General features: G+C 33.5%; 2 protein-coding genes across 2 annotated transcripts; both read right to left on the reverse strand.

Moving 5' to 3' along the window:
• Positions 1-868: 868 nt before the first annotated feature.
• On the reverse strand, positions 869-3,296 carry LOC11412433 (60S ribosomal protein L35). Its single transcript, XM_003606555.4, has 4 exons — positions 3,160-3,296; positions 2,920-3,055; positions 2,418-2,574; positions 869-1,124 (listed from the first exon to the last, which is right to left on the reverse strand). The coding sequence occupies exons 1-4, from the start codon at positions 3,161-3,163 to the stop codon at positions 1,050-1,052; spliced, it is 372 nt and encodes a 123-aa protein (XP_003606603.1). The 5' UTR covers positions 3,164-3,296; the 3' UTR covers positions 869-1,049.
• A 2,603-nt stretch (positions 3,297-5,899) lies between these two features.
• On the reverse strand, positions 5,900-13,603 carry LOC112421174 (5'-3' exoribonuclease 3). The gene is made up of 23 exons (XM_024781752.2): positions 13,327-13,603; positions 13,134-13,236; positions 12,274-12,350; positions 11,993-12,184; positions 11,764-11,883; positions 11,617-11,679; positions 11,382-11,519; positions 11,127-11,291; positions 10,827-10,904; positions 10,650-10,736; positions 9,846-10,103; positions 9,636-9,731; positions 9,219-9,314; positions 9,072-9,142; positions 8,840-8,968; positions 8,675-8,751; positions 8,524-8,564; positions 8,357-8,431; positions 8,056-8,213; positions 7,196-7,300; positions 6,989-7,064; positions 6,711-6,790; positions 5,900-6,613 (listed from the first exon to the last, which is right to left on the reverse strand). Exons 1-23 carry the CDS (start codon positions 13,528-13,530, stop codon positions 6,175-6,177), a joined length of 2,928 nt encoding a protein of 975 aa, XP_024637520.1. The 5' UTR covers positions 13,531-13,603; the 3' UTR covers positions 5,900-6,174.
• Positions 13,604-13,834: the final 231 nt, after the last annotated feature.

Consider the following 13,834-nt stretch of genomic DNA (forward strand, 5'->3'; position numbering starts at 1 on the left):
TTTATTTGAGACATTTTCGACCATCAAATATAAGCATAATAATCCACTGTACAAATGTATATATTACTTCGTCCTCGTGAGCTTAACTCAGTTGTTAGGAACAATGTATAATATATGTATTGGGGATCGAACTCCGAGCACAACAAAAAAATTATATATTACTTCGTTGATAAAAAAAAAAAAAATTACACTCCCCTCCCCTCATAGATGCTTGAATTACACTCCCCTCCCCTCTTAAATTAAAATTAATTTGGGCGCGTTTTGTGATTTAGGGGAGGGGATGCAATTCGTCACTGTAATTTGGGCGCATTTTGTTTTACAAAATTAATAGGCTTAAAAATGCAATTCATCCCTGTAATTTTAGGCTTACAATTAGGGTGGAAAAGATGTTTTTAAAATTTCAAGGACAAAAATCAAAACTCATCCAAATTACAGGGATGGATTGCATATTTAAGCCTTTTTTTAATATGTATTTAAAATTCTCTAAAAAAAAAGTAATTAAAATTCAAAAATTTACACAATTTCGTCATACTTGTTAATTACTACGACTAATCAAATTAATGAAAATGTTGAGCTTATGTCTTTTAGAATTCAGTTCAACAATTCAGTTAACGGTCTCTTTCCAAAAAAAATAAAAAAATTAACGGTCTTGTAAATGAACTAGTTAAAATTTAAATGAATGAAATGCATGTAAAATGTAATAATGGGCAGAGGCTGAAGAAGTCACGTTGAAAACATAAGGGTTATAGATAAGTCCTTCTAGTTCCCAAACCATAAGTCATTCATTCATGCTACAACGATCATACTTGCATACATTATGATGCGACTATTTGTATAGTTGTGATGAATTATAAAGCAAACAAACAGATTAAGCATTAGATAATCTGAAACTGGAATGAGAAGAAAAAAACACAGAACAAGTGTACTTATAATTCCATTTCATGAAGATAAGTTAAACTCAAAAGGAAACAAAAGTAGAACACAACACCAAATATCTAGAACAATATCCAACAACAAATCGAAATTCATGCAAAAGAAAGGGTCCAACATTACGCCTTAATGGCATACTTTCTCACTGGGAAGTAGATTTCCTTCTTCTTCTCACGCTCTGTCTTCAAGGAGCTCTGTAAGAAATACCAAGTAAATTCATTCAGCCATTTTATGAAGAGAGCTTATATAACAGAAATATCAACCATTCATGAAAAGACAAGGCACGAAGATAATTCATCGAAAACATCATAAGAAGCTATTCAAAAGACAAGGCACGAAGATAATTCATCGAAAACATCATAAGAAGCTATTCATGAAAAGAAGAGTCTCAAAACAACTTCACCAACAAAGATTGGCCCTAAAAGTCAAAACATGTATGTACGTGCTCGGGAGCTTAATACTCAAGTTCTATAGTAAACAAAAGGTTTGCACAAGACATCTGATACTTCAGCAAGTCATTTTAAAGTTAAAACTCCCGATAAGAGGAAAATATATCATCTATGCTCCAATAAGGCACATTGATAAAATAATGCCATTGCAGCAAAACTCTACAACAAAACCAATTTCCCCCAGTCGCCACAATTATAATTGTAACAAAGTGCATACAATTAAGATCCATAAGTATTGTCCACATAAACAATTATGAAAAAATAAGTAAATGGTTAGTCCTCATTTAATGGTACCACATGTTGTGGCCTAAACCATGCAAGTTCAAGCTTAATCTTTGACTTGCTGAAGGAATGTGGCACAACATTACATTCAAATCTGCCACGTTCCAAGCTTAGGGAAGTGTTTGTCTCAAGGAGGGGAGGGCTGTGGAAAAGAGGAAGGAGCAAGTAGAAGTAATAGAGGACTTTGGAGGAAAGAGCTTTGCGGAATACTGTCAAAATACCACAATTCCTATATTCCACAATATTGTCCATCGCAGAACACGGAAAATAGTGGTTTTTTCAAAGTCCACTATACTACCACGCTATAGCACTGCAATAGCGGCTGACAACACTTTGTACTACAACGGATAGCAGAACAATACACCGGTTTATTCAAATTCAGCTATGCAATAGCGCCGCTAACCGCTCTATTTGACAACACTAATATTCCCAAGAATCTACAAAGATAACTTGAAACAAACACACCCTAAAACTATAATGTTTACATTACAATGCCAGAAGTTCAATATTTAAAAGACACTCCAGAGTAATTGATCAGAGAAGCTTCCATCCATCATGAAAATCATTATTTAATTACAATTTTCAGTTAGAGAGAAAACCACAAACTTTACAAACTATTCACTACATATTGACACATCAATTAACTCCCCTATCAGCTTACCAAATATAAGTTCGAATTTCATCAAATTATTTCAAAAAATATTTTATTTTCCTTCATAGATAGAAACACTTATTACAAAATGATAAAAAATGTACCTGATGCTTAGTGAGGCGTCTTCTAATAGCTCTTGTCTTCTTGGGACGGAGATCCAACGGCAAGTACTTCTTGGACTTATAAGCTTCCCTTAATGCTGTCTTTTGCTTCTGTGAAATCACAGTCAAGACCTGTGCGATGTTGAGCCGAACAACTTTGCTGCATCAAAACAATAAAAACAATCAAATTCATAAAAAAAAAAAAAAAAAAAAAAACAACGAAAATTTATATCATCTACCATACCATATGCAGCAAACAAAAATCGAAAAGAATCTGTAATTTATTTTGTTTGGATCTTTTTTTGCACAAATTCGTCCTTATAAAAAAAATACAAAATGAAAATTAAAACTAAAATTTAGATAAATACACGTTTATTTTAGTCGCTAAATCTCAGTGATCCACTTACAATACTAGACCCTAGTTTGAATTAAAACATACATTATATAATTAAAAAAACAAAATATGTATACAATTAAGTGCAATAGAATAGCGGAAAATGCATACATCTTGGAGAGCTTATTTGGGGCACCTCCGGTGACCTTCGCGACGCGAAGGAGAGCAAGTTCGGCTTTCAGATCCTTCAATTGATTCAGAAGATCTTGTTTTGTTTTTTGTCTCAGCTCATATACCTTGACTCCAGCTATTGCATTCAAAAAAGAAGAAAGGATTCAGATTCAGTTAAATTGAATACAAAAAATGATGCTAGAATCAAATTGAGAGAATAAAGGATTGGTTTGTTCTTACCCATTTCGAAGGTCTTGAATCGCCGCGAGAAAACTTGGTAGAATGTGGAAGCTTTGTTATGGTTTCTACACAAAACCCTAAACTGAGAGAAAAGCAGAGTTATATGGGTCTGGGCCTACTTTGGGAAATGAAATGGGCTATGTTTGGGGTTAGTTTATTTTTAAAGGATTTCTCTTTAGACCCCTAGTAATTACTCTCAGACATCAATACTTTTGAGATCAGTTGAGTCACTTTTTGAATCGGTTCACTTGATTTAAAAATTATTCCAAACCGTAGTTAACTATTGTTTGGATTTCTTGGTAAATAGAAATTGACTTATTTTCATGGGTCATTTTCTTAAACTTTATTTTTTTTTAATTGCTATTCTACTCCCTTCATTGCTCATAGGCCACGTAAAATTTTGTTTTTAGTCCTAAACAAGGTATTCTAGAGTTATGAAGTATGAACCAATTGGTCCAAGAGATAACTCCCAGGCACTGTAAGTAGGAAGAAAAAAAATAGAATTATGGAGGATTTATAAGCAATGAAGGGAGACGAAGAGCAATAATTTTTTTCACTTGAGACGACGTTTAACTGAAATCTAATATTTGATTTGACCAAAAAAGCTAAAACTATTTGTTGGCGAAAAAACTAGAGTCTCGTTTGTTTAAGATTAAAAAAAAAAAAAAAATCTTTTTTGAAGTTTTAGTTAGATTAGTGTATAACCATATCTCAAAAATCATTTGTAATAGAAGAGAAAGAAAAACATAGTTTATGGTATTTATGCATTTTCAACCACATTATTCATGGAAAAACTACAATAACATGTATAGTGTCATCTTGAATATTTTTTATGCTTTTCTTAAAAACATCTAAAGAAATTTTTTCAAATTATATATATTAAAAACATTTATTTTAATCTATAATAAACGGGCATAAAACAATCTAAAAAATCATTTTTATATTTCACTTCGTTTTAGTTTTTTCACTTCATCTTAGTTTTTTCATCTTGCTCTTCCATTTTTATTAAATTTCATACTAATATTTCTATAGATGAATTATTATACATAGTTTCACATATAATGTCAATTTGGTATGAAATTTAAACGCATACATTATTTAAATTTCATACTAATATTTCTATAAGTGCATGTTATATCCTCTAGTTAGATTAGCTTGGTTTTTCATTAGATGTCAAAATAGGATTAAGTGGAATCATTCTTCAATTTGGGGAAATTTGGAACTTAAAAGGAAAAATTCACCTCCAAATGGTTTTGGGGATTTTTGTTCTTGAGATTCAAGCGAGGTTGCTAGTGATTGACAAAGATAGTTCAGAATCAAGGGTTTGATTGCTCAAGATCAAGGAATTGTGCAAAATCAATAAATTGGTGGATTTAAGGGTTTCATGGTGACAAGAAACAATTGTTGAGGTTGATCAAGACAAATTGAATGCTAGAGGATTATAGGGTTTGAATAACTTGGACGAGGGGTTTGGTTTTCAATTGTAACATTTCAATAAAGACTTTAAAGTCAATAATTGGAAGAAACTCTAATGTCTACGAATTTGATTAGTTCACTAGCGAGAACGATGTGAGAAACCTAAAAGTTTCGACTTTCATCTTTCTGTTCTCCGTTATCTTTCAAATTTCAATTTTTTTATTGATTCAAATTTAGATTTGTAAAAATTGTTAACAAAACTTGTTTTATTTAAAGAAGGTTAAGAATCCAGTCAAACCTTGAATCTTATTGAAGATTCAATCCTTTTCAAAATGGGTTCTTAAATTCTTTGTGAACAAACCCATGTAGTTTAAAATTTGACTAGTTGTTGTTTTTGAGAAATTTAGGATGCAGAACCAGATAGTATTGAGACAGTTAATAACAGCTGACAAAACCACTACCTTGCAGAGGGGTGACCACCTTCTATTACATATGTCAATAGCATCAGGGATTGAACTAAAGTTACATTGCATGTTCAAGCAATTGCTCAGCCACTGCCAAATAGATTTAGCAAAGACACAGTCAATGAAAATGTGTTGTGAAGTTTCAGTGTGAGAATTATTACAAAGGCTGCACATTGATGGTAGAAGACATCCTCTATAAACATTGAGCTAAGTTAAGTTTAGGAACATAATTTAGCTTAATGTTTATTAAACTTAACTTAGCTCAATGAATAAAGAACAAAAATTAAGGAGTAAATTTAAACAAAATTTTAGAAACTTAACTTAGAGTCATAGATATTTAGTTACCCTAAATAATAAGGAATCAGATCCTCTCCTTCAAAATTGTCTCCTTCTCTCTCCTTCTTAATATTATCCATTAGATGAATCTAACGGTGGACATAATAAAAGATAAAATAACTCAAAATCCCATTTGTTTTCTCCTTCTAAAACAAATCTGAATCCTTCAACAACAAAAAAAACACACGCACACAATACGACAAAAACATAATCTGAATCCTTCAACAACAAAAAAACACACACACACACAATATGACAAGGGAGTTCATGTATCAGGAAGGATGAGAGGAAACTCTTCCCCCAACAACAGCGCCCCAACTTTCGATTACATGAAATAGAGATTTTTTTTTTTTTTGGTCAGGTAGCCTAGTGGCTGGAGCTCACACATTTTAAATGTGGAGAATGGGGTGTCCGGGGTTCGAACCCCGACCCCTGCATATAAAATGCATTTGTCCCTACCAACTGAGCAAAGCTCATGGGGACACATGAAATAGAGAATTTAATTATATGAAATAGAGAATTTTATCAGGAAGGGATATTCATTGGTTACATATTCATTTAATGGCTAATTTATTCAATTTCTTTAGTTCATACAAAAGTCAATTAATGGTTACATATTCATTTAATGGTTGTTTATTTATGGTCATGGTTGTTTATTTATGGTCGAATGTTGACCATATTCCCTGCATACATCTGGGTTACTTTGTGGAGTCCAATTCAGCTCAGAAGCTCTATCTGGTTGGAAGTTTTAGCGGTGGCGACCAGCGTTGATTGTGACTGGCAAATGAACCTTGTGTATTCATGAACCTTTATACTTCTCCCGAATAACATAATGGCTATTTCTTTCATAAGCATGTGATTTAGGGTTATGATGTACATTTCTTGCAAAGTAGTTTGATCGATGATGATGAGTATGCATCACTGGTGGTGGTTGATTATAATCATATTGCGCAGTAGGGACAACATTGTACGGTACAAACTGTGGATGAGTTGATAACGGTGGTGGCATTGCAGCATACCCTATGCATGATTCATAACTATAGCCAGGGTGTGATTCGTAGTTATTGCGAGGCCATGATTGTCTATGATCGATTGGTGCAGCATAAGGCATTCTTGGACCATTCATGGGATGATGGTATCTATTTGCATCCATCTTGACCTGCAGGGAATTGACAACAAGTCTGTGTGCTGCCTCCTCGTTAAGCTGTCGACAAGAATAAGTTCCCGAAGGTTTTTTCCTAAAATAAAAAAAAAAACCAGTGTTTCAGTAAACAAATTTAGTAACCAATTGAACTTTTAAGACTTTTAGCCAATATAATTAAACCAAAGCCTTACCTTTGACTTTCTCCATATCTCCTACCAGAATCTTCATGCCACAGAACAGGTTCGGGTTTTAAATCCTCTATCGCCACAGTCTGCACAAATGGTGCATAATTTTATATTTCCAACTATATGGACAGTATAAGCAGAGAAAAGACTAGAAGCATGCTAAGTTGAACAGAGTACGGTCCACGGTCTTACTAAGCAATCCACCGAAATTGAACAGTAAACCCGAAAAGAGAAACCTGGGGGTTAGAGCACTATAAATAAGAGGTAGGTAGAAAGTTTAATACCTTTTTTGGAAATTTAACTCCATGTAGTGGTCGGTTAATATGTTCATGCGCATCAGGAAGTCTATATATTGCACATCTGAGCACCAGTACAGTACATACAAAAAATAATAAATTACATCACTTGATTTAAAGTTCTAAAAAAAATAAAAATTTACATCACTTGATTTAAAGTTCTTATTATATTATACTCTGCATTGAAAAACTTACATCACATGATTATCGATGATGTCTTCCATGCCTGCAACAGGTGACCTGAAGAAAGGAGGGCAAGGTTCTCCATCACAGAAGGATATGTAACCATTCATTCCACCACTGCATGTATCCATAAATAACATGAGAAAATAGTCGAGCAAGATCTTCATTTTGTCATTATAAATAGAATATATGATGTATACTTGGACGATAAAAAACATGCCATTCTGCTTGTCCAGAGTTTGGAAAAATAAACACCCACCGTCAAAGGTTTCAAAACTATTGGTTTTTTACTTCCCAATTAACACAATCCTCATCAAAAGATTGCAACAAAGCATGTGCTTACCAAATAATGACGGATGTCTAACTATTAAATGCTCGACAGCAAAGTACTAATTCAAGTCAAGAACTGACACAAATGACAGGGATTGCTTAAAAGGGAAAGCAACTTCAAAAAGTGGCTAACCCCACCCATGAACTTAAATGAATTAATGGTGAACTAAATTTCGATGTGCACCACTGGCAGAACCCACATTTTGGTCTGCAATCTCACATTTTCCATATTTTAATATATTTAGCTTTTTCAATGGTTGTGGTGCTTGTATGATGACGGAGATTAAATTAATATTAATTAATAGAAACCCTTAGCCATTCTGTGTTAAGTCATTTTTCAAAAAACTTAAATTATTAAATGGTAAGTAAACACAAAAGCATCAAAAAAAATTCTACAAGGAAAATTCAATAAAAGCACAATGTAGCTTGGCATATCATAATCCTGCGAAAAATTACACAGCTCATTATCGTAAATAATGCATTATGCACCAATCTTCCTCTCCCAAAAGTAGTTCAAAAAATTCAAAGCATTAGGAACCAACCTTTCTATGGGATTGATTTTTTCCTTGACATTGGCACGTTCACAGTTTGACGTGTTTCTACATTTGTTGTCGAGTGTACTAATGCACGCAGAGAGAGGATGGCACGAGTTCACAAAAAGCATGTCGAACATTATTGCATTTCGTCGCTTTTCCTCTGGCTGTTTTTTTAATAGACAGGATACCAGCAAAACATAATTAACATCAGTATATGATAAGAAGCGTGGGAATGGGTAGAGAACGAATTGAGAACAATTAACTGAAAATGCAAATTAATAAAACTTAATAAAGGAGAGAGCTATACTGTTAAAAAGTTTTCTATTTTCTGAACTGCTGCAAGAAGTCGCGTTTCATCAATAAAAGGCAACTTTGCAATACCCTGCAAAAAAAAAGGATTGTATTACAAACACAAAATATAGTGTTGTCCTGTTAAGAAAAAACCAAGGTAAAAGCAAATTTAATGAGGCAAACCTGCCAAGCAAAGCGTTTTCCATTCATGTCCACTTCAAAATCTAACAACATCAAATAGCATAAAAAAGTTAAATAGGGGAGCGATAATGCAAATAAAGATAAAGCAGTGAAACTTATAAATATTGCGTGTATACTTGTATTATAGACATACCGATTGGATAAAAATCAATAATTGGCGAGCTTGGATCGGTCATAAGTTTCCTATACGTCTCAGGAAGAGCATGGGAGCTGCAGATATATCATAATTTCCATGTTAAAGCAATTCAAGCTTAGCAAGTTACAACTTTGATGAGAAAAAATGGGATAGCAGGTATACCTTGCAGCAGGAAAAACCCCAATGAGCTGGTCAAATGGTTTGAACGGAGCACCCAACTCAAAATTAATATTAAGCTCACTAAGGCCCTTAAGATCAGACGCAAAAGGGGCATAATGATAAGGATAAAACCTGTTATATGACAAGGAATAAGAAAATAAGAAAAACTAAAGAGAAAAGTTAACAAAACTAAAGATTCATATAGCACTCTGGAGAAAATTAGAAAAATACTCACCATTGCCAAGAACAAACACCTTCATAATAATAATGCATCACCCAACATAGGCCTTCAGTGTATTTCAAGACCTAAACAATAAATCATAGTAAGAAAACCCAGATCCTTTTGAGTCAAAACCAATCAAACTTCAATTTCTTAACTTACAACATCTTTCCGTATAGCAACAAGTTCTTCAGGAGTTTTAGCAGAAAATTTTTCCTCATAATACCTCTCTTTCCAGCCTGGTTCTCCTAACTTAATCTGTTAAATAAAATAAAAAATTATCTACAATGAAGTGAAATAACTAATCAAGATAAAGGAAGTCAAAATAAATAAATAAAAATGTAGAATAGCTATAGATACAATTTAACACATCATGCTTCCCATAATCACAAGCTATAATCATGATCCAAAAATGCATTAAAAGGTTATGTTACATTACTCCCTCCAGACTCAAATATAATAATCAATTTCACATGCTTTAAGAATGATAGATAACTTCATGTAACTTTCTTAATGTAACCAAAAGACTAATTGCATTCTACAAACTACCATATAAGTTACCAAAAGATTAAAATTTACCTTGTCTTCATGACCACCTTTTGAGTTGAATACATCAGATTTGTCAAGAAGTATCCTCTTCAGTTTTGCTTTCAACTCGTCCTCGTTATCTTGAACCTGAAAAGTACAAGAATAAGAAACTCCAAGACAAATTACAAGGAATCACCAGCTCAAAAAGTTAGCCCATATATTAGTTCTAAAAAATGTCGCTGCTTAAGCAGGAAAACTTACATCTATTTCAAGACTATTCTCAGCTTCAACAATAGCCGCAACAACAGTTACTCCTGAAGATAACCTAGAAACTTTACTCGGTTTCTCAAGGACCTCTTTATTATGCCCAGATTGTTGAAATGGGGAAGGCATTAGAGCTGAAGCAAGACGAGAACCGTGGAATTGTGAAATTGCAGCTAGAGATTCTGGTTGAACTTGAGGCCCAACATCATCTCCTCTTGCTTGTCTCTTCCGACGCTTTATTGTTTCCACTTGTCGCTAAAATAACAGTAAAAACATAAAGCAATAATCACTTCAGAGCAAGCAGTCAAACATCTATTACTACTATGAACATGAAAATCTATATACAGTTATATAAACTAATTGTTGACCACTCTGTTACAAAAACACTCCCTTCAGTTTATATACTTTAGTATACATGGATAGAAACTGTGAGAAAAATAAAACAATTAACACCCATTTTCCTGGACAAAGGCATGACACATAAATACAGCACATACATTATAAGAGGAAATAATGAATAACGAATCCAATGTGAATCATGATTAGTGTTACATTACAAAAAATTGGATGAAAAATATCTGAATAATTTAAACTTCCATAATCATAAATCATATCAACTTAGCAATTATATGTCGGCATACCAAATACTTAGGGTGGTTTCCTCTAATTATTTCAAGATCAGACATGGCATGTGGTAAATGAATAACAAATAAATAAATAGTAAACAAAATTAACAGTTCTTGACCAATAAAAGCTAACTGCAGGCTGATATAGTGATATAATGTTTCCAGTTCAACAGACCTGATGCAATCGAGCTCTTTTTTGGAATATTTCATCTTCATGTGATCCAACAGCCTGAATAAAATGCTCCACCCTGCTCAGGTTTGGCTGAGAAAAGCAATGGAAAAAGAGATATTATGAACAAGCTTAATTGAGATGAAAAACGGCACATAACCCTTGTTACTATAAAGTAAGTACCTTACTACCATTTGTCAAATAACCACCCAATTTCGTAAATTCGTTCTTGTATACTGTCATCAGCGAGTCAATTGCACCCTATAAAAATAAAAATTAAAGAAATTTCATAAAATTATGTCAGTTACATAACCTAAAACAGCATAAAAATGTGCACTTCAGATGAAATCAAGTACTTTCAGTCAAAATCCACAAATTAATGCTTATAAAATACAACACCAGTTACAAAACATGAACTGGAAATTAGATGCAAAATAGAAAAAGATGAAGACTATAAAGAACATGAGATCTAGAATGTCGTACCTCACGAATATCTAGGGTAGGCATATGTGGTAGGAAATCATTCCCAACAAAAAAGCATATGAAGATAAAATCATCCAATATGCATTCAAAATCAATCTCAAAAGGAGAATTAGGTATTCTCATCTCATACTCCAGATATTCCCTAAGAGTCCAAATGTTCAGAAACTACAAAAGAAATACGTAGAAGTGAGAATTAAATCCTGAATCGCGAACACAATTTCATTGTGAAGTTCAAAATCTGTCTCAAACCCTGACCTGGAAGGGCAATTTAGCAACAATAGCATCTCCTTTTTCATCATCCGTCTTCCTTTTTGCCTTTCCTTCACACTCTGCAGCCATATGACCCATCTGACCACACAGGAAGCATTTGTCTTGTCCAGGAGTAAACACAACCTGCAATAACCAACGATCATTCTTTTATAATGAAGATTATGTAGTGATTTTACTATTAAATTCAGAGACGCAAAAGAAAATTTCAGTACGCACAAACCTCTCTAAGAATTGAAAAATGGATTTCATGGGTAGCCAGACCCAACATGATCAAATCAGCATCCTGCCATAAGACACCAAAATGATATGAACAAGTTGATCAAGTCGATGGTTAAATAATGCATAGAAAATATAGGAAGATACATACCAAACCATATAGGCAATGCTGTGTATTGGGATCATATCCTTTAAGATTTCTTTGAAGACGAATGTAGGACGTAATCTTATGCTCCCCTTCGCCAGGAACATTTGCATCAGAAAGAATAACCTTCAGAAATATACATAAATCACAGTATTAAAAACCTGTGCTCCACGGAGACACACATGATGCAGCCATACAATACAATTTAGATACAGTTGAATGAACTTGTTGTTACCTTGATATTTTTCCAACCAGGATCATTGTTCAACCTAAGATGAATATAGTATTGAAGTGCAACTGACAGAACAGCCATGAATTTAGTTCCAGGTGTAATTACATTTGAATCGAAAATCTGTGACTCTTGTTTAGGAGGAAGCTTTCTGCCCTCCATCTCAAATTCATCCCTTAACCTTGATTCTTCAGCAGCCTACACATTAGGTAGCATTAAAAATTAAAGTCTGTAATAAACCAAAATCCAAAGTATGAAAACACTGATTGGCATCATAAAATACTTACTGCATCAGATGCGTCTTTAGCCGCCCTAAACCGCCTAGACCGTTGTTGGTTCATCTTAGCCCTTGGAGCAACACCATCTATGCAAATTTAAAAACCATTCAAAAAGAAAGGAAAAAAAAAATCAATCACCAAAAAACAATCCATATACTTGATTATAGTTTTTGCCCCGCTATGTTCACAATTTTACGCAATTGGTTCACCTATTTTAAAATTTACACCCTCCATCAAATATTTTGTCTAAAATATGGTTATATAGGTGTTTTAAGTGCCCGCCTGTCACAGCTTTTTAAGTAAGAAATCAGTTTTTTAAAGAAATAATCACTTTTAAGAGTATTGCATCTATTTTTTACAGATTTTTTAAAAAAAATCACAATCTAAAAATAGCTTCAAATGACAAGCTGTTAAGACTTAAGAGTAGCTTCTTAGAAAATAGATGTTAAGAGTAGCTTCTCAAAAATAGATGTTAAGAGTAGCTTCTCTACTAGAGGTCCTTTAAGTTATTTAGCTATAACAAATTGGTCTTTTAAGCTTTTTTCGTACTAAAGTCCTTTTAGTTAATTAAAGATAACAAATTTGTCCTCTAATAAGTTTTTCCGTACCAATTAGGTCTTTAAGTTATTTAAAAGTAACAATTTGGAGGATTTCAAATCTTAAAAATATAAGTTATTCGAGGCCTTAAAATTGAAATTAAATAACTTAAAAGACCAAGTGTTGATCTTTTCTCATCATCAGATCATATAACACTTCATTTAAAACATCACACCAAATTTAGTTCAAAAATACGATAAAGGGACGAAAACTGTTAAAATAGGAGACCAAATCCGCAAAATTGAAAAATCAAAGAAAGAAATAACACAAACCAATAGCCATAAAGAGCAGCTTCCTAGGCCTCACTATGACAAACAGCCTATCAATGTAAGCAAATATGGACTCAAACACTTGATCGAAAGAGGTAGGAGATGGCTGCAAGCAATCAAATAAATCGTCAAGTACGTTTTTACGTGTCTAATAATAGCAATAGTAATCATAATAATCGAAAGAGAAATATTTTACCCTATTCTCGGGGTGGAAGCAAGGGTGAATGACGCCGTTCATGTCAAGGTAAAGGTTGTCGTATTCATTGTTGTTAGGGTTTTTCATACTTGTGTTGACAGGGATTTGAATGCCATCGATAACCACTGGTTCTTCCTCGACGGCGTCCACAACCACTTTAGGATATTTATCTGAAAGAAACCTGTAGAAGGCTGGGATTCCCATCTTCCAATCGCACGCTATTCAAAAAACGAACACAGACTCTTTTGCGGATATTAGCGGGAGTATTTTAGTGCTTTCTAATCATCGAGGTATATATAGGGGTGTTTATGGGTTGGGTCAACCCAAAAAGACCGGTCAAACCCATCCAAAAACCCACAAAAATGGGTTGGGTTGGGTAATTGGGTGGGTATGCTTTCTAAAAACGAAAAATCCAAAAAAATAAATGGGTCTCGCGTAAAACCAGACCTAAACCCAAAAAATCCACTTATCCAATAATGTTAATATTTTTTAGGGTCAATAGTGTTTT

Source organism: Medicago truncatula, chromosome 4 (genome assembly GCF_003473485.1).
Source record: "Medicago truncatula cultivar Jemalong A17 chromosome 4, MtrunA17r5.0-ANR, whole genome shotgun sequence".
NCBI classification, from domain to species: domain Eukaryota; kingdom Viridiplantae; phylum Streptophyta; class Magnoliopsida; order Fabales; family Fabaceae; genus Medicago; species Medicago truncatula.